Here is a 19,174-nt window from a genome sequence, read left to right on the forward strand (position 1 = left end):
TCCCCTCCTTGGATTTCATTAATTTGCTAGAGTGGGCTCACAGAACTCTGGAAAACACTCGCTAAATTATCACTTTATTATAAAAGGATTTTAACAGCCAGATGCGGTAGAGGAAGAGATAGTTAGATAGCATCACTGACTTGATGGGTGTGAATTTGAGTAAACTTTGGGAGATGGTGGAGGAGAGAGGAACCTGCAGTCCACAGGGTCGCAGAGAGTTGGACATGACCATGACTGGACAGATGATGAGATCAAAAGGCTCCCAAGCACAGGAGCTTCTGTCCTCTGTATTCTGGGGTTTGGAATTTGCTACCCTGGTGGCTCATAAGGTAAAGAGTGAGTGAAGTCGCTCAGTCGTGTCTGACTCTTTGCCATCCTGTGGACTGTAGCCTACCAGGCTCCTCCATCCATGGGACTCTCCAGGCAAGAATACTGGAGTGGGTTGCCATTTCCTTCTCCAGGGGATCTTCCCAACCCCAAAAGGTAAAGAATCTGCCCTCAATGCAGGGGACCTAGGTTTGATCCCTGGGCTGGGAAGATCCCTTGGAGAAGGGAATGGCAACCCACTCCAGTATTCTTGCCTGGAGAATTCCGACAGAGGAACCTGGCGGGCTACATTCCATGGGGTCCAGAGAGTCGGACAGGACTGAAGGGACTGACACTTTCACTCTCGCAGCACAAAGTTGTATCCTAGTTCACCAACGGTTAAGCTCCTGGAACCCCATCCTGTGGGGCTGTATGGATGTTTCATTATATAGGCATGATTGATGAAATCCTTGGTCACTGGCAGTTGACCTCAATCTCTAGCTCTTTTTACATCCCAGGAGCGGGTAGTTGGGTGGAGAGTGGGAGTGAGGTGGAAGGGACTGAAATTTTAATCCTTTAATCCCAAGATTGGTTCCCCAGGCAAACAGTCCATCCTTGAGTCACTTAAGGCTTTCTGAAGGGTATCTCATTAACATAACAAAAGACATCTTTATCTCCTCACAAGAAATCCTAAAGGTTTTAGGAGCTCCAGGGAATAGGATTCCCTAGTGACTCAGATGGTAAAACATCTGCCTGCAATGCAGAGGAAGCCTGGTGGGCTACACTTCATGGGGTCCCAAAACATTGGACATGAGCTGAAATCAAGATTGCCAGGAAAAATATCAATAACCTCAGATATGCAGGTGACACCACCCTTATGGCAGAAAATGAAGAGGAACTAAAAAGCCTCTTGATGAAAGTGAAAGAGGAGAGTGAAAAAGTTGGCTTAAAGCTCAACATTCAGAAAACTAAGACCATGGCATCTGGTCCCATCACTTCATGGGAAATAGATGGGGAAACAGTGGAAACAGGGTCAGACTTTAATTTTTTGGGCTCCAAAATCATTGCAGTTGGTGATTGCAGCCATGAAATTAAAAGATGCTTACTCCTTGGAAAAAGTTATGACCAACCTAGATAGCATATCTAAAGCAGAGACATTACTTTGCCAACAAAGGTCCATCTAGTCAAGGCTATGGTTGTTTCCAGTGGTCATGTATGGATGTGAGAGTTGGACTGTGAAGAAGGCTGAGCGCTGAAGAATTGATGCTTTTGAACTGTGGTGTTGGAGAAGACTCTTGAGAGTCCCTTGGACTGCAAGGAGATCCAACCAGTTCATCCTAAAGGAGACCAGTCCTGGGTGTTCATTGGAAGGACTGATGCCAAGGCTGAAACTCCAATACTTTGGCCACCTTATGCGAAGAGTTGACTCATTGAAAAAGACTCTAATGCTGGGAGGGATTGGGGGCAGGAAGAGAAGGGGACGACAGAGGATGAGATGGCTGGATGGCATCACTGACTTGACGCACATGAGTTTGAGTGAACTCCAGGAGTTGGTGATGGACAGGGAGGCCTGGCATGCTGCAATTCATGGGGTCACAAAGAGTCAGACACGACTGAGCGACTGAACTGAACTGAACTGAAGTGACTAACACATGCCAGGAATGACAAAAGTTAAAGATATATTTTGGGGATTTCCCTGGTAGTTCAGTGGCTAAGACTCAATACTACCCATCCAGGGGACAGGGGTTTAATCTCTGGCTAGGGAACTAGATCCTGCAACTAAGAGTTTGTATGCGGCAATTAAAGATCCTTTGTGCCATAATAAGATACTGCTGCTGCTACTGCTAAGTCGCTTCAGTTGTGTCTGACTCTGTGCGATCTCATAGACGGCAGCCCATCAGGCTCCCCCGTCTCTGGGATTCTCCAGGCAAGAACACTGGAGTGGGTTGCCATTTCCTTCTCCATAATAAGATAAGATGCAGCCAAATAAATAAATATATTGTGTTTGGCTTCTTTCACCCAACATAAGATTTTGTGAATCATCCATGATGTAATACATGTAGTAGATCATTCCTTTTTCATTGCCAAGTAATATTCCATCTCATGGCTGTGTCACACTCTGTTCTTTTACAGCTCAGTAAGACATGTGGGACTTGGGACATGAAAAAATCTTCCATGAACATTTCTGTACAAGTCTTATGGTAGACATATATTTTCGTTCTTTTGGATAAATACCTAGAGTGGATCTACTTATGAGGTTAAAATAACTCATCTTTATAGAAAACAGTCAAACTGTATTCCAGTGTGGGACCATGCCATTCCCACCAGAAAGTACAAGAGTTCCCAGTTGTTCCACAACCTCACCAACATTTGTGGTGTTGATCTTTTTCTTTGTTACCATTTTGGTGGTTATGTGTAGTATCTCCTTGTGTGTGTGTGTTTCCTTCTCCAGTGACAAAGACTATCTTTGTGCACTTATTGGCCATTTGTATATATTTTGTGCAGGATCTCTTTCAGCTATTTCATTACTGAGTTGGAGTCTTCCTTATGTATTCTGGATACACGTTCTTTGCCAGCTATAAGGTTTTGCAAATATCTTCTGACAGACTGTAGCTAGGATTTTCTTTAACTTGAAGTTTTTTGAAGGGTAGAAGTTCCCCATTCTAATTAAGTTTGATTTTTAAAAAGATTTTTTTTTTATTGGAAGACAACTGCTTTACAATATTGTGCTGGTTTCTGCCATATATCAATCAACCACAGGTGTACATGTTTCTTCCCTCTCGAACCTCCCTCCCTTCTCCCACCCCTATGGTTACTGCTGTCCGTGTCCCATTCAAGGAATCTTTGCCTGCTTCTTGAGGTCAAGAAAATATTTCTCCTTTTTTTCTAGGAGGGCAGACTTCTGTCCCCATATGTCGACTCTATGGCTGCCTATAGCCACTGGACCACCAGGGAAGTAAGTCCCAAGAAATGTATCTTTGATCTTTGTCACTCCTGGCATATGTGTCAGTCACTTAGTCATGTCCAACTCTTTGGGACCCCATGGAGTGTAGCCTACCAGGCTTCTCTGTCTATGGGATTCTCCAGGCAAGAATACTGGAGTGGGTTGCCATTTCTCCTCTCCAAGGGATCTTGCGAACTCAGGGATGGAACCTGGGTCCTCTGCATTGCAGGCAGATTCTTTACCATCTTGAGCCACTAGGGAAGCTCATATGTCACTACTGACTTGAGTCTTGTTTCCTTTCTCCCAGCAGTGTTTTGTAATTTTTAGCTGGACAGTTAGTTGAAAGAAGAGATGACAGGATTTATGGGTGCATCTGATCTGTGTGTGAGGAGGAGGGGTATGCTGAGGAAAAAAGGGAGAAGGCAATGCTGATTGCCAAAGTTTTCTTTTGGGTGTAGATGAGAAAAGAAAGCTATTTGCCTCAGGGGAGGAGTAGCCTGGGTTTAGACTCAGCTTAATTGACATCCCAGATCCACCTGCGTGACCTGAAACCCCCCTGCCCACACCTACCCAGCCTGGTGGGACTCTGGGTGGGAAAATTTGGGGGAAGTGATAGAAGGAGCTGACACCTTCTCCTGGGGGCTTTGAGGACTTGTTCCTTTTTTTTTTTTCATATGAGATCTTTAAAAAAAACTAATAATTAATTTAGCTGTGCTGGATCTCTGTCGCTGCGAGGGCCTTTCTTTCGTTGCGGTGCTTGGACTTCTCTTTGCAGTGGCTTCTCTTGCTGTGGAGCATGAACTCTAGAGTGTAGGCTCAGTAGTTGCGGCGTATGGGCGTAGTTGCTCCGGGATTTTCCCGGACCAGGGATTGAACTGTGTCTCCTGCACGGACAGGTGGATTCTCCATCACTGAATCACCGGGAAGCCCCTTGTGTGGGATCTTAGTTCCCAGACCAGGGATCGAACGTGTGCCCCCTATAGTGGAAGCACAGATTCTTGAACCCTGGACCTCCAGGGCAGCCCCCGAGGACCTGTTCTTTTCTTCCTCTCCCTGATGACCAGCTTTCTTTCCCCTCTCCGGTGGGCCAGGAGGGTCTGTTACAGGACTGGGTCCTCCCACCAGTAGCCTTTTGGCCAGTCAGTGAGGGTCAGGTGGCCCCTCCCTGTCTCCCTGTCACCCTTGGCTCAAGCTAATGAGACGGGTCCTGCTTCCCCAGCCAGGCTGCTGGCCTTAATCTCTCCTGGCAGGGGGTTGGTGGGGGGGGGGGTGAAGGAAGAAAGGGCCCCTTATGGTGAAACACAATGACCCAGCCACAAGGCGGGATTACTGAGATCTCACGCACGCACATAGGTAGGTGTTGGGATACATTGGGATGGGAAACAGACCCGCATGGGGTCAGGAGCTCAGGGAGATATTTATATCCACACACACACACACCCTGAAAAGGACAGAGAGGAGAAAATTCAGAGAGAGGCAGAAACAAGGAGAGTCAGAAGTATAGATCAAGAAAGGTATCAAGATAGGGAGAAAGAACTGGAGGGGGAACTAGAGAGAAAGAAAGCAAGAATCAGAAGAAGAGACAGGGAAGAGGGAAAAACAAGAACAGAAATTGAAGTTTAAGAGGTTGGATAAAGGACAGAGGTGCTGGTGGGGTGGGGGAGAGACTGGAGTCACAGAGAGGCAAGTGTGTGTGTGTGTGTGTGTGTGTTAGTCGCTCAGTCGTGTCTGACTCTTTGTGACCCCATGGACTGTAGCCAGGCTCCTCTGTCCATGGAATTCTCCAAGCAAGAATACTGGAGTGGATTGCCATTCCTTTCTCCAGGGGATCTTCCCAACCCAGGGATTGAACCTGGGTCTCCCACTTTGCAGGCAGAATCTTTACCATCTGAGCCACTCGGGAAGCCCATATGCTTATAGACACAGAGAGACAAGGACAGAGACCAAAATCAAAACAGGAACAGGGACTCAGAGAGAGAGAATGAGAGAGATGGCAAGAGGGACCAAGACAGACAGAAAAACCAATAAAGACAGGACCAGAGGGACCCAGAGCTGAAGAATGAGAGAGGGGGTACTCAAGGCAGACTGGCAGGAGCCTTGAGGGTCAGAGCAAAAGGAAATGGAGGCACGGAAATCCCAAGCAAAGACGAAGGGCAATGAGGGAGGGAGGGACAGATGGAGATGACACAGGCAGAGAGAGAGCAGGGGTCGGGGGGAGAGGAAATGGGAGGAGAAGTTGATATCAAGGAGCGATAGAGATGGTTGGCTGGCATCACTGACTCAATGGACATGAGTTTGAGCAAACTCAGGGAGATGGTGAAGGACTGGGAAGCCTGGCGTGCTGCAGTCCACGGGGTCACAAAGAGTCAGACACGACTGAGCGATTGAACAGCAACAAGTGACAGAAGCCAAGGCAAAGAAAGAAGAAAAAGGGAAACTGAGGCAGAGCAGGAAACAACGGGGCCATGCAGAGATGACTTAGTGGACAGACAGACTGCTGGGGAGAGGAAGGACGACCCAGGAGAGGGAGCCGGAGAGCCCCGCGCCCCTCGGTTCTCAAATGATCTCTCAGAACATCCCACCTTGCTCTCCTTCCTCTTTGATAGAACAACAGCCGAAGCTCGAGGGACTCCAGTTAGACCTAAGGAAGAACTTCCCTGAGGAGTACGGGCTCCTGGTCCCAGGGTGCTGGGGCCTCCCATCCCCATCAGCCCTAATTGCCAAGATGTCATGGTTGCGGGGGGCGGGGAGGGGGAGGAGAGGAGGGGATTAGGCAGACGGGCGCCCCTCCCCCTCCCCGCCAATGTCACCTCCTGGCGCCCAGTCGAGTCCCCCACCCGGGGGCCAGGATTACCCTCCGAGATCCAGGCCACGGCAGATGACATCACTCCCAGCCAGGGCTTAAAATCTCCCCATGTGAGGGGACCCGTTTCCTTCAGCCCCTGCTGTCTGATGACTCCATCCCCGGGCCCCCCAGGAGAGCCCCGTCCCCACTCTCTGAAGGTGAGTGTCCACAGGAGCAGCCGAGGAAAGGGGATGGAGGAAGTGGGGGCGAGAGAGGGGAGAGGAGGGCTCAGGACGTAGGTTCATTTTGTTCATGGCTGTGTTTTCAGGGTCTGGCATAGGGTTGAGGAGCGGGAGTGTATGATGTTGGCTGGATGATGGTACAGGGATCAGAGTGTCTGTCCTGACGTTTGGAGAAATACGGCAGCCGGGGGCAGCAAGGATGGCCAGGAGAAGCTGGCCCGTGGCACACAGACTCCGTCAGGGGCTGCCTGTTGGGGGGGTGGCATGACCAAACCCGCCAGCTCCCAGGGTTGGGCGCTTTTCACAGCCTGAAGGCAACTCCTTGGCTCATCTCCTTGTACTTTCCTTACAAGTTGGCACAGCCTGAAACTCCCTCTTCATGTGTGCGTTCATCTACTCAGTGCCCATCTCCCCCAGTGAACCTTGATTTCCTCCCAGCACCTGCTGTGTGGTTGGGATGCCTAAGTATTTGTTGAATAGATGGATGGAAGGATGGAGGGATGAGCGAAATAGAATCAGAGAGACACGTACACCGAGCGGGAAGGTTTTGTGGCTGCGGCAGGAAGGAGGAAGGGGAGACGAGGAGACTACCCCAGGGGCCTGGGGATGCGATAGTTTGGGGATGAAATGGGGGCGAATTGATTATTTGGGGACCTCGCTGTCTCCTGAGGCTCTGGCTTTCCCTACATCCAATCCTGGGTGGTGAGCACGACCCCCAGGTTTTTCTCTCTTTTTTTAACGTTTAAACTTTTTATTTTGTACTGGAGTATGACCGATCAACAATGGTGTGATAGTTTCAGGTGGACAGCCAAGGGACTCAGCCCTACATACACGTGTATCCATTCTCCGCCAGACTCCCCTACCATCCAGGCTGCCACATAACATGGTCAGCTCCTTGTCTCTTGGGTGACCGAGCCAGTGCGGGCTGCAGAGATCCGACAAAACTGGGGGGTAGGTCTTGCTCGGACTGAGGTGGAGCCATGTAGGTCTGTGAGGTCACTCGGAGCCTCAGTTTCCTCATCTGCAAAGTGGGGACAATGACAAGTTGTTGTCATGATGCAGTCGGATGAGCCATGGGAAGCTCATGTCTCAGACCTGGGCTTGTTGTGAGTGCAGGGGAGAGGGCTGGCCTCATCCCACTTTGGGGGGTCCTGAGCATTTTTGGGGGATAAGGCAATGCTCTGAGATCCAAGATATCTGGGTTTTATTCCTGACTGTGCCACTCACCCCTGTGTGTCATCAGAAATGGACAGAACCCCCTTCAGCCTCAGTTCCCTCATCTGAGAAGTGGGCATGTGAGCTCCACAGGGGGCTGTGGGGAGCATCCTGAGGTCGTGTAGCTTGGTGGTTGGGAGGGCGCAGGCTGTAGGGGAGGGTGCTGGCTCTGCTGCCGGTGTATGTGATGGGACCCGGGACTCCGCTTCTCGGAGCCTCGGTGTCCTCCTTGGTGGCATGGAGGTGGCAGTAAGACCTGCCCCATGGGACGATTTCCCTGGGTCACTGTTCCTGGAGATCTTGTTCCTGAGCAGCTGGGGATTCCAACTGGAGGTCCTAATGGATGGAGGACTTTCTGCCTGTCTGGGGGCAGGTGCCTTCCTTCCCCAAGGCTTGGTTTCTCCAGCCATAGATTATCTTCAGGACGACCCACAAGGTGGGTGTGAGCCTTCAGACCTCACCTGTCCAAGCACCTGCTCAGGTGGGAGTCTGGCCCCAGAGCTGCTGAACCCCCGGAGCCCTGAGCAATAGCTTCAGGCCCCACTGGTTGGTCCCCAGGGCAAGGACAGTGATCTTCCCAGCTCTACTGTTTGGGACTATGAAACATCACTGCCATGAAATTCACCTGGCAGGATGATAAAGGGTCACTGTCAGGCTCACTGCAAATTCTCAATGAAAGATGGACACTGTGGTTGTTGTCTGTGCTCTTGGAGGTTGTACACACAAAGCCTGTTTGGAGGAGAGAAGTCCCGGAAGGTCTGATATCATCGACCACCTCATCTAGCTGCCAGACCCAGAGGAGGGCTTCAGTGGGTGTCTGACATCACTTATGTTCTTATTGTTCTTTGCTGACGTCTTGTCCACCACACGCTTGCTTATTGGATGATCTGTAGAGTGGGCAAACCCTCAACCTTGGAGGTCATTATCATTATCAGCTGCTTGACTCAGGTTTCCTGCCTGTAGAATGGGATGCTCCCAGGACGAGAGATCTAGGCTTTCCTGGAAGACCAACCCCTTAGCCGGGCAACTCGATGCAGATTCCCTGGTGAAGACAGTAGAAATGGATCTTTTTTAAAAATTATTTATTTATTTTTGGTTGCTCTTGGTCTTCCTTGCTGCACAGGCGCTCTCTAGCTTCGGTGAGCAGGGGCTACTCTTTGTTGAGATGCATGAGCTTCTCACTGCAGTGATTTCTCTTGATTTGAAGCACGAGCTCTAGGGCATGCAGTCTCAGTAGCTGTGACTCACGGGCTTGATTGCTCCAAGGCATGTAGAATCTTCCCAGATCAGGGATCGAACCTGTGTCTCTTGCATTGGCAGGCAGATTGCTATCCACTGTACCACCAGGGAAGCCCTAGAAATGGATGCTTTTGTTCCAAGCTCTGCAAATTGTCCTTAGAGGGCAAGTTCAGCAGGCTCCCTGTTTCCCTTTTCTCATGAGGGTCTGATGAAATATCATCAGTCCTTGGAGGAAAGGAAGGTGACAGAGGGGATCCAGGCTGGGAACTGGGAGAACAGGACCTCCACGAGGGTGGTCCCCACTCACAGCCTGAGTGAGCCAGGCAAGTCCCAGCACCTGAGTCTGCAGATGTTCTCAATTATAAAATATGAACATAATAGTAATACTGTCTCTAAGACCCAGGCTTGGGCTGAGGACTCAATGCCGTGTTGCATTGGGAAGTCTTGTGTATTAGTTATCTGTGGCTGTGTAAGAAGTTAACCCCGAACCTAGCAGCTTAAAACAAATACATATTCATGATGTTGTGTAGTTTCCTAAAGGAAATAAACCTTGAATATTCATTGGAAGGACTTATGTTGAACCTGAAGCTCCAATCCTTTGGCCACCTGATGTGAAGAGCCAACTCATTGGAAAAGACCCTGATGCTGGGAAAGATTGAAGGGAGGAGAAAGGGGATGATGAGGACGAGATGGTTGGATGGCATCACTGACTCAATGGACATGAGTTTGAGCAATCTTTGGGAGATGGTGAAGGACAGGGAAGCCTGGCGTGCTACAGTCCATGGGGCCACAAAGAGTCGAACACGACTGAGTGACTGAACAACGGACAAAAGTTTCTGAGGTCACAGGAATCCAGGGACAGCATCACTGGATGAGTCCGGCTCAGGGTCTCTCTTTCTGTTGTAGTCGGATGTCAATCAGGGCTGCCGTCACTTGAAGGGTTGACTGAGGCTGGACAGTCAGATTCCTGGGAGTTCATTCCCATGGCTGTCGGCAGGAGGCCTCAGTTCTTGCCGTACAGACCTCGCCACAGGACTGCACAAGCATGTTCGGCACAACAGCTGCTTTGCTAGATAGAGAGAGAGGGCCGGCCTCAGAGGTCACACTGTCATTTCCACAATACCTTATTGGTTGCACATGCAGCCGTGCTCCGTGGGAGGAGCCAACTCTAGGGTGTAAATACGAGTCATTATCTAGGACACCCCTTGATTCTTAGGGTTTATGTGTTGTTTCTACTTTTATGATTAGTATCGACACCGAGCGTCCCCGAGACCTTTCCATCAGGTCCCACCCACTCTCAGTCCACTTTCCATCCTGATCACTCTGCTCCAGTAGGGCTGGACACCTTGGTTCTCCTCCCACGAGATGAAACGATTCCAGCCTCAGACCTTTGCACCTGCTGCTCCCTCTGCCTAGAGACCTCTACCCCGAGATCCTCTCACAGCGGATGCACAGTCCTTCGTTTTGCAGCCCCAAATTCACCTCCTTAGAGAGAGGTCTTCCCTGATCATGCTTCCCCAGAGCATGCTTGAGCAGTCCTGTGGTGAGATCTGCGTGGCAAGAACTGAGGCCTCCTGCCAACAGCCATAAGAATGAACCCCAAGGAATCTGACTGTCCAGCCTCAGTCAAGCCTTCAAGAGATGGCAGCCCTGATTGACATCTGACTTCCCTGATCATTCACCTAAATCAGACGACTCACCCTCACCTCAAACCCCATCATTCTCTTATTTTGTTGTTCATTGTTCAGTCACTAAGTTATGTCCGACTCTTTACGACCCCATGGACTGCAGCACGCCAGGCTTCCCTGTCCTTCACCATCTCACGGAGCTTGCTCAAACTCATGACCATTGAGGCGGTGATGCCATCCAACCATCTCATCCTCTGTCTTCCCTTTCTCCTCCTGCCTTCAATCTTTCCCAGTATCAGGGTTTTTTCCAATGAGCTGGTTCTTCTCACCAGGTGGCCAGAGTACGGGAGCTTCAGCTTCAGCATCAGGTCTTTCAATGAATATTCAAGGTTGATCCCCTGTGGGATTGACTCATTTGATCTCCTTGCTGTCCAAGTGACTCTTAAGAGTCTTCTCTAGCAACACAGTTTGAAAGCAACTCAGCCTTCTTTATGGCCCAACTCTCACATCTGTACATGACTGCCAGAAAAACCATAGTTTTGACTATATGACCTTTGTTGGCAAAGTGATATCTCTGCTTTTGAATATGCTGTCTGGGTTTGTCATAGCTTTCCTTCCAAGGAGTAATCATCTTTTAATTTCTTACTACCCCATTTAATTTTCCTTGGAGTTCTTGAAAGTCTCTGGAAGCATTTTGGGTTTCTTAAGAAAAGTCTATTTCCTTGTTCGATGTTGATTTCCCTGATCAGAACCTCAAATTTCAATCCCATGAGAGCAGAGATGCTGTATGTCTTATTTCTTATTGTCTCCCTAGACCTTAGAGCATGATTGATTTTCAAAAAGTATTTACTGAGTGGACAGCAGAACTTCAATTTATGATAAACGAAACTCAAATGAGGGTTGAGAAGGACAGGGCAGTGAGAGAAGGATGAAGTGGGAGCTCACATAAACACCATCCAATTGTAAGCATTTATTTATTTTGCAAATATTTATTGGGCATGCTGGGGACACCCCAGGGACTAAAATGTTCCTAGTCTCCATTCTCAGGTAGCTGGATTAGGGGAGACAGACAGGCAAACATATTTATAAATATGTCATATTTAGTATGTGTGATTCCTGAAGAACAGGAGAAAGTGTGTGTGTGTGAGAGAGAGAGAGAGAGAGAGAGAGACATCCTGTTTAGGGTGTGGGCTGGCTCTCCTGGGAAATTATGTTTGATCTGTGTCCTGGAGGAGGAGAAGGGGTTAGTTAGCTGGTGAGAGGGGGTTTTGGGCTGGGAGAGAGGCATTCCTGGCCCAGAACAGTTATTAGAAGTTTCTGGAGAGGCTGAGAGGTCTCCTGAGGTCATCTTAACTAGGGCGATAGGGAGCCCTGGAGAGCGTCTCTCTCTCTCTTTTAAATAGGTGGTATTGTTGGCTTTGTTGTTGAAAGGGTAATTTACACACACGTGGTTAAAAAGGAATCCAAACTGTAAAACAAGGTATGGATACAACACAGCTCCTCAAAGGCAGCCACTTTTACTGAATATTGTGTCCTTCCTGGGAATGTTCTATGCAATAGGAATATATAAATATATGTATATATGCTGTGCTCAGTCGCTTCAGTCATGTCCAACTCTCTGCGACCCCATGGACCGTAGCCCACCAGGCTCCTCTGTCCGTGGGATTCTTCAGGCAAGAATACTGGAGTGGGTTGCCATTTCCTCCTCCAGGGGATCTTCCCCACCCAGGGACTGAACTTGTGTCTGTTAAGTCTCCTGCATTGGCAGGCAAAAATATATGTATGTATATATTTTTAAAAACCACAAGTGGTAGCATGCTATACACACTGTTGTTTTCCTTTGATATATATATACACATATATAGTATATATAATTTAGTAATAAATGATATCTACTATACACAGCACTGCACTTTTTTCCCTTTGAATATACTTTGTATATATAATGTGGTTTTTGTTGTTTAGTTGCTTAGTTATGTCCAAATCTTTTGTGACCCCATGCACTGTAGTCTGCCAGGCTCCTCTGTCCATGGGATTTCCCAGTCAAAAATACTGGAGCGGGTTGCCATTTCCTGCTCCAGGGGATCTTCCCCACCCAGGGGTTGAACCTGTGTCTCCTGCATTAGCCGGCTGATTCTTTTACCACTGAGTCACCAGGGAAGCCCATAATTTGGTAAAATATGATATCTAATACACAGACACACACCCCTGTATTGCCAAAATGTAATAAAAAAATAAAAAACCTGACTCTTAGGCACATGTAATAAGCCAAAAACAAAGATTGAAGTCGTGAACCGGCTGTTTCCAAGGAGAATTCAAGGAAGAGAGGTTAATACTGTTATTCGGAAAAGGTGTGCTGAAAAAAGCTGGTCAGGTTAGGTACAAAACTAGTTCAAGTTCTACAGGCAGCAAAACTGTAACCCTGAGGTTATCTTTTCTACCAGAGACAAATCATTGGCAACCAAGCATCTGAAAGTTGCCAGTGTCTGGATCCTAATCAACAGTGAAGAATCAATTGAGCAAGGGTACAGTCCCCTAGAAAAGGAACCAATGCTTGGGTTGGTTGTCTAGATAACCAGGAGGTGACTTGCTGTCAACCATTTGTCTCATTGCTAAGTTTAGGATAATCTTTTTTTTAAATTTATTTATTTGGCTGTGCTGGGTTTTAGTTGCAGCCCACTGGCTCCGGAGCACATAGGCTCAGTAGCTGCGGTGCTCAGGCTTACCTGCCTCACAGCATGTGGGATTTTAGTTCCCCGACCAGGGATCGAACCCACATCCCCTGCATTGGAAGGTGGATTCTTAACCACTGGACCACCAGGGAAGTCCCAGGATAATCTTTCCTTAACTATATACTAGAGGTCGATTCAAGTCCATTCACAGAGAATTATAGTTTTTAATGACTTTATAGTACTCTCTTGCCCGGATGTGCCATAATCATAACATAACTTACTTAAATTACATAACTTACTATGTCCCCTTTGGTGAACGTATAGGGTGCTTCCACATTGTGGCAATTATAAATATGCTGCATTAAAAATCCTAGCTTGGGTGGGGAGGGATAAATTAGGAGTTTGGGATTAACAGAAACGCACTACGATATATAAAGGAGAGAAACAACAAAGACCCACCGTAGAGCGCAGGGAACTCTATTCATTACCTTGTAATAAGCTGTAATGGAAACTAATATGAAAAAAATACAGAACTGAATCACTTTGCTGTGTACCAGAAACCAACACAACATTGTAAATGAACTATACTCCAATAAGAAGTATCCGAGCATAAAATCTATGCAAATGTCCGCTTGCAAATCATAATAACCGCCACAGTTTTGTAGCATTTGCTGCATGTCAGGTGCTATTTTAAGTATCAGATGCACAATAATTCATTTGACCCTCACATCAGCCTAAAGATGTAAGTTGTATTGCTCGTTCCCATCTTCTGATGAGGTGGCCGAGGCACCTTGAAGGCGAATTGCTGGGACCGAGGAAAGACGGCGTTTTTCTTTGATAAATGTTTGCAGTTTGTTCCATTCACACTGTCGCCCATCTGACACGAGAAGCCTGTTCTGAGGCCAGCCCTGGAGTTACCAAGCCTCTTTGATCTTTGCCAACTTGATGGGTCAAAAATAGTCATGGGAGATCATGACATGCTGTCATTTGACTGTGACTCCCTTGGGCTCACTAACCATCCCGACTTGTCTGGGACTTTTCAGATTTGTCACTGAAATCCCACATCCCTATAAAGCTCTCCATCCCCGGCAGACTGAGACCACTGGTCACTCTACTTGTCATGATTCTGTGTGAGGCTGAACATCTTTTTTGAGGTCCTAGGGGTTGGGAAGTTCCCCTGGAGAAGGCCATGGCAACCCACTCTAGCATTCTTGCCTGGACAATCCCATGGACAGAGGAGCCTGGAGGGCTACAGTCCACGTGTTGCAGAGTCGGACACGACTGAGCGACTAACACTAACACACGGGGAGGGGAAAGGTCTTGGACAAGGGAGTAGGTCAGAAGATTTTTTAAAGGATAGAGTAGAAATAAGAGCTTCCATTTAGAATGCTCATTGCAGCTTTTGATCTTGGCTTTACAGAGCCCCAGTGGCACTTTGACGACCTTAAGCAGAGGGCTGTTTTATAGGTGAGGAAACCCAGGCACAGAGTGGGGGAATAAGTTGCCGAAGGTCACATATCTAGGAAGAGACTGAGGCGGTGATGAACTGGGGAGTTTGTGAGCACCCATCCTTTTCTTGCAGGCCCCCTGACCTGGGCCTCAGCATCCCCGAAGATCATGATGGCGTATATGAACCCGGGGCCCCACTATTCCGTCAACGCCTTGGCCCTGAGTGGCCCCAGTGTGGATCTGATGCACCCAGCTGTGTCCTACCCCAGTGAGTACAGTCGTCCTCCCCGCCCCCCACCCCCAGCTGGCCCCCATCTTCTGGGGTCCCTTGCCCTCAGGAAGAGGATGGGTACTTACAAGAGTGACATCAGGGCCATACACCAGCCAAACGGGCTCATCTGTAAATGCAGAGCACCACCCCACATGTCTCAGGGATGCAGGAAAGCATGTGGGTCTTCACAGAAATTTAGGACAGTGGTTCCGTCTCGGGTGAGGGAGGGAAGCCATCTGGAAGGGGGACCCAGAGGAATTCCCATCTGTCAGCACGCTTTATTTCTTAGCGAAGGAAGCGTTCTATTTTTGATGGTATTATTCTTTTATTAAGTTGACCATTACGGTCCTGCCTCTTTCATAGGCTGGATATCCCCAAATGGCTGGATATCCCCAATGTCGTGTTTCAAGTGAATGTCTTAGTGCAGAAGAAATTTTAGAAAGGGGATAAAAACCAAACTCATATACCTTCTTACACAGGTAAAGCCAGTTCTCCTCGGGGTGAGGCAAGAGTCCCCCTAAGGACAGGCAAAGGGAGAACCCATTTCCCAGGGGGACAGAGTGAGGCCTAGAAGTTGAGGGAATCAGCACCCCCTTAGTCTGGGCAGAAGAACACCCAGAAGAGGCTTGTCGGCATCCCACGCCTTCTCAGGACCTTGCGTCAACAGATGCAGAGAGTGGGGTCTCAGGTCACCCGAAGGTCCTGCTTTTCTGTCCTCACCCCAGGCGCCCCAAGAAAGCAACGGCGAGAACGGACCACCTTCACGCGAAGCCAGCTGGAAGAGCTGGAAGCCCTGTTTGCCAAGACTCAGTACCCGGACGTGTATGCCCGTGAGGAGGTGGCTCTGAAGATCAACCTGCCTGAGTCCAGGGTTCAGGTGGGGTGTCCTGGTTCCTGGGATCCAGAGCGGAGGGAAGAGGGAGAGGTCACAGAGGAAGAGCTGAAGTCATGCAGCGTCCTGTTAATCCCCCATCCCCATTACTTCACTGGCTTCCTCTCTTGCACGCCTATCCCTTCTCATTCTACTCCATCGGCCCTGCCCCCGGTCCTTCCTTTAGCATTCCCACCAAGAACACTCTCTGCTCCCTCTACCTGGAAGATATGTTCCCTACACCCTGTTCAACTCTTTGTTTATCAACCAATCTAGTCACCTTGCCAGTCAATGAGACCTACACCGCCATTGGCATTAGAAGCTGCAGCTTTTTCCCTCCATCCCAACTCTGCTACTCTGCCTCACTCTGCTCAATTGGTTCTCCCATAGCATTTATCACTTTCTAAAATTCTATGTGATTTCCTTCCTTACCATTTATTTATATGCTGTCTCTCTCAACTAGAATGTCAGCTTCACTGCTGTGTGCCCAAAGGAGTAGAAGAATACATGTTTATTAAATAATTGAATGGATGGGTGGATGGATGGATGCATGGATGGATAAATGTATACGTGTGTGTTTGATTGTATGTATGTATGATGTATATATGAATGTATATATGCTTGTTTGTATGATAATATGTGTACATATGTACATAGGATTGGAAAGACGAAAGTGTGTATCATTGTATGTGAAGTAAAAGTGTCAATCTCTCAGTCATGTCAGACTCTGCGACCCCATTGGCTGTAGCCCACAGGCTCCTCTGTCCATGGAATTCTCCAGGCAAGAACACTGGAGTGGGTAGCCATTCCCTTGATCAAAGCCAGGTCTCTTGCATTGCAGGCAGATTCTTTATCATCTGAGCCATCAGGGAAGCCCATCATTGTGTACATTATATACAACTGTACTTATGCATGATTGTTATGTGTGTGCATATGATTAGATGGTGAATGTACATATGTATGATTGTATGTCTCCATGTATATATGAATGATTAGGTGGGCAGATGAATGTATAGGTGTATATTTGTATGTTACATGATAGCAGGTATGTACATATGATTGGCTGGAAGAATGTGTATATATGTGTGTAATTATGTATGTACACACAAATGTATTCATGTACAATTGTGTCTATTGTATATGATGGTATGTGTGTGACTGTACAACTGTATATATAAATAATTGGGTGGATGGTGGATGAATAGAGTGCCCCATGTTGTAGTTTAGCTGCTCAGTCGTGTCTGACTCTTTGTGACACCACGGACTGTAGCCCACCACGCTCCTCTGTCCAAGGGATTTCCCGGGCAAGAATGCTGGAGTGGGTTGCCATTTCCTTCTCCAGGGAATCTTCCTGACCAAGGGATCAAACCCAAGTCTCCTGCATTGGCAGGCGGATTCTTCACCCCTGAGCCCCCTGGGAAGCCCCCAGAGTGCCCCACAGCCGATTGCAAAGTGGAGAGTTATGACTCCGGCATGCTTCACGGATAGGCATCACCAGTCCTGGGCATCATGAAGGCTCCCCTGGGCCTCCTGCCCACTCACCCTCCCTCATCTCCCCTCTTGCCCCCCAGGTTTGGTTCAAGAACCGCCGGGCTAAATGTCGGCAGCAGCGGCAGCAGCAGAAACAGCAGCAGCAGCCCCCAGGGGCGCAAGCCAAGGCTCGTCCTGCCAAGAGGAAGGCAGGCACATCCCCGAGGTCCTCCACAGATGTCTGTCCAGACCCCCTGGGCATCTCAGATTCCTACAGCCCCCCTCTCCCCGGGCCCTCGGGCTCCCCCACCACGGCCGTGGCCACAGTGTCCATTTGGAGTCCGGCCTCCGAGTCCCCTTTGCCCGAGGCGCAGCGGGCAGGGCTAGTGGCCTCGGGCCCCTCTCTGACCTCAGCGCCCTACGCCATGACCTACGCCCCTGCTTCTGCTTTCTGCTCTTCTCCCTCAGCCTATGGGTCGCCAAGCTCCTATTTCAGTGGCCTGGACCCCTACCTGTCTCCCATGGTGCCCCCATTGGGGGGCCCGGCCCTCAGCCCCCTTTCAGGCCCCTCTGTGGGGCCCTCCCTGACCCAGTCCCCCACCTCCCTGTCAGGCCAGAGCTATGGCACTTACAGCCCTGTGGACAGCTTAGAGTTCAAGGACCCCACGGGCACCTGGAAATTCACCTACAACCCCATGGACCCCCTGGACTACAAGGATCAGAGTGCCTGGAAGTTTCAGATCTTGTAGAAGACACTCCTCTCTCCCTCTCTTGTCCCCCCTGCACATTGTCCCAACCTGCCCTGGGACAGCATCCCGGGGGAAGTGGCAGAAGTCCTTCCAAAGGTCACGGCCTCTTTGGCTCCAGTGACCAACACAGTCCACCCCTTTCCTCCCGGGGAGCTCGATAGGTCTTAGTCATCCTCTCAACCCCAAGGTGGTCTCATACAGAGTCCAGCCGGCATTTCAAACCGTGAGCCCCAGACTCCAGAAACTGGTGCTGAGAACTCACCCTGAGATGAAATTAAACCAAACTTGCAGTTGACCCGGGGTCGTGTGTAGGTCAGAAAATCACAGTGCTGTTGAACAAACAGGTAGGGAGGCTTGATTCCTTAACTTTCCATTCGGGGACACTTCTGTAGCTCATGGGTAGAGATCCTTCTAGAAATTCCAAAGACAGACTTTACGAAGCCCCAGGATGGAACCTTTAGGCCAACTATACCGTTAAGTTCAGAAATTCATTTGGCAGTTTTCCAGATTTCACAGACGTCAGGTTTACATGATAGGTTTAGGGGGCTACACACACACACACACACACACACATGTATTTTCTTCTTCTTGTTAGTTTCTTCTTAAAGACATTTCATCATTCATTCACGACACTGGAAATGGGCATATCTGGTGGAAGAATGGAAGGCAAGTTGCCTGTTTCACATCTGGTTTGTTTTCTTTCGTTTTAGCATTTTTTTTAAAGGTGAACTTCACCTAAACACTGGAAGAATCACGGTTGCTGCATGGGGTACACCAGCTATGACTGTGGCTATTTCCAAGAGAAGAAGAGGTGGACAGGCTTCCCACCTGTAAATATACAAGAGACGGGGGTGGGGCAAGAGAAATGGATTTGGGGGCAGCCCCACATCCCGCACTCACACTCCCTCTTTTAGAGGTTTTGTTTTCAGTTTCGACTGTGGGGTTGGACTATAAATAGAGCTTGGCCTGGGAAATTTTCCTGGGGCCGCACTGTATTTATTTGAATACAGCCTGACCCATGGCCACAGAGACAAGCAGTGTAAGGCTCTGAAGAAGGATGCAGGCATTCCAACACTCTTGGAAGTTTGGTACTTTGGCACCTATTTTCTCAATCTGAGTTCTTTTATTTTTGGGTAGGGGAGGCAGGAGCCACGAGCCATTCACTGGTGGGTTTCACAAGGCCAGGAGTGAAAGAAAGTAGCATGGGAAGGAAGTGGTATGCTGGGAGGTGCTTAACAACGAGCTCTGGAAGGAAGAGGAAATCCTGGTTTGTCGTTGCCCATTTCTGTGGTGTAAATACTCCCACTGTGGCTGATGTCAAGGCATCAGGCTG

At 48.8% G+C, this 19,174-nt stretch overlaps 2 protein-coding genes across 2 annotated transcripts in view; one reads left to right on the forward strand and one right to left on the reverse strand.

Moving 5' to 3' along the window:
- The window catches only part of LOC139176983 (tetrapeptide repeat homeobox protein 2-like), a 27,819-nt gene extending 13,169 nt beyond the window's left edge, over positions 1-14,650 (reverse strand). Inside the window, exon 1 of the mRNA XM_070770224.1 lies at positions 14,624-14,650. Within this exon, the coding sequence (XP_070626325.1) occupies positions 14,624-14,650 (27 nt within the window). The remainder of the gene's footprint in view (positions 1-14,623) is intronic.
- On the forward strand, positions 14,649-17,841 carry CRX (cone-rod homeobox). The gene is made up of 3 exons (XM_019978792.2): positions 14,649-14,748; positions 15,477-15,628; positions 17,194-17,841. The coding sequence occupies exons 1-3, from the start codon at positions 14,649-14,651 to the stop codon at positions 17,839-17,841; spliced, it is 900 nt and encodes a 299-aa protein (XP_019834351.1).
- The last annotated feature ends 1,333 nt before the right edge of the window (positions 17,842-19,174 follow it).

Source organism: Bos indicus, chromosome 18 (assembly GCF_029378745.1).
Source record: "Bos indicus isolate NIAB-ARS_2022 breed Sahiwal x Tharparkar chromosome 18, NIAB-ARS_B.indTharparkar_mat_pri_1.0, whole genome shotgun sequence".
Lineage (NCBI taxonomy): Eukaryota > Metazoa > Chordata > Mammalia > Artiodactyla > Bovidae > Bos > Bos indicus.

Bases quoted from the DNA above. Each gene is read 5' to 3' on its own strand.
- CRX (XM_019978792.2), top strand. From the start codon at position 14,649: ATGATGGCGTATATGAACCCGGGGCCCCACTATTCCGTCAACGCCTTG. The intron at 14,749-15,476 runs GTGAGTACAGTC...TCCTCACCCCAG, and splicing joins CCCAGCTGTGTCCTACCCCA to GCGCCCCAAGAAAGCAACGG. The intron at 15,629-17,193 runs GTGGGGTGTCCT...CTTGCCCCCCAG, and splicing joins TGCCTGAGTCCAGGGTTCAG to GTTTGGTTCAAGAACCGCCG.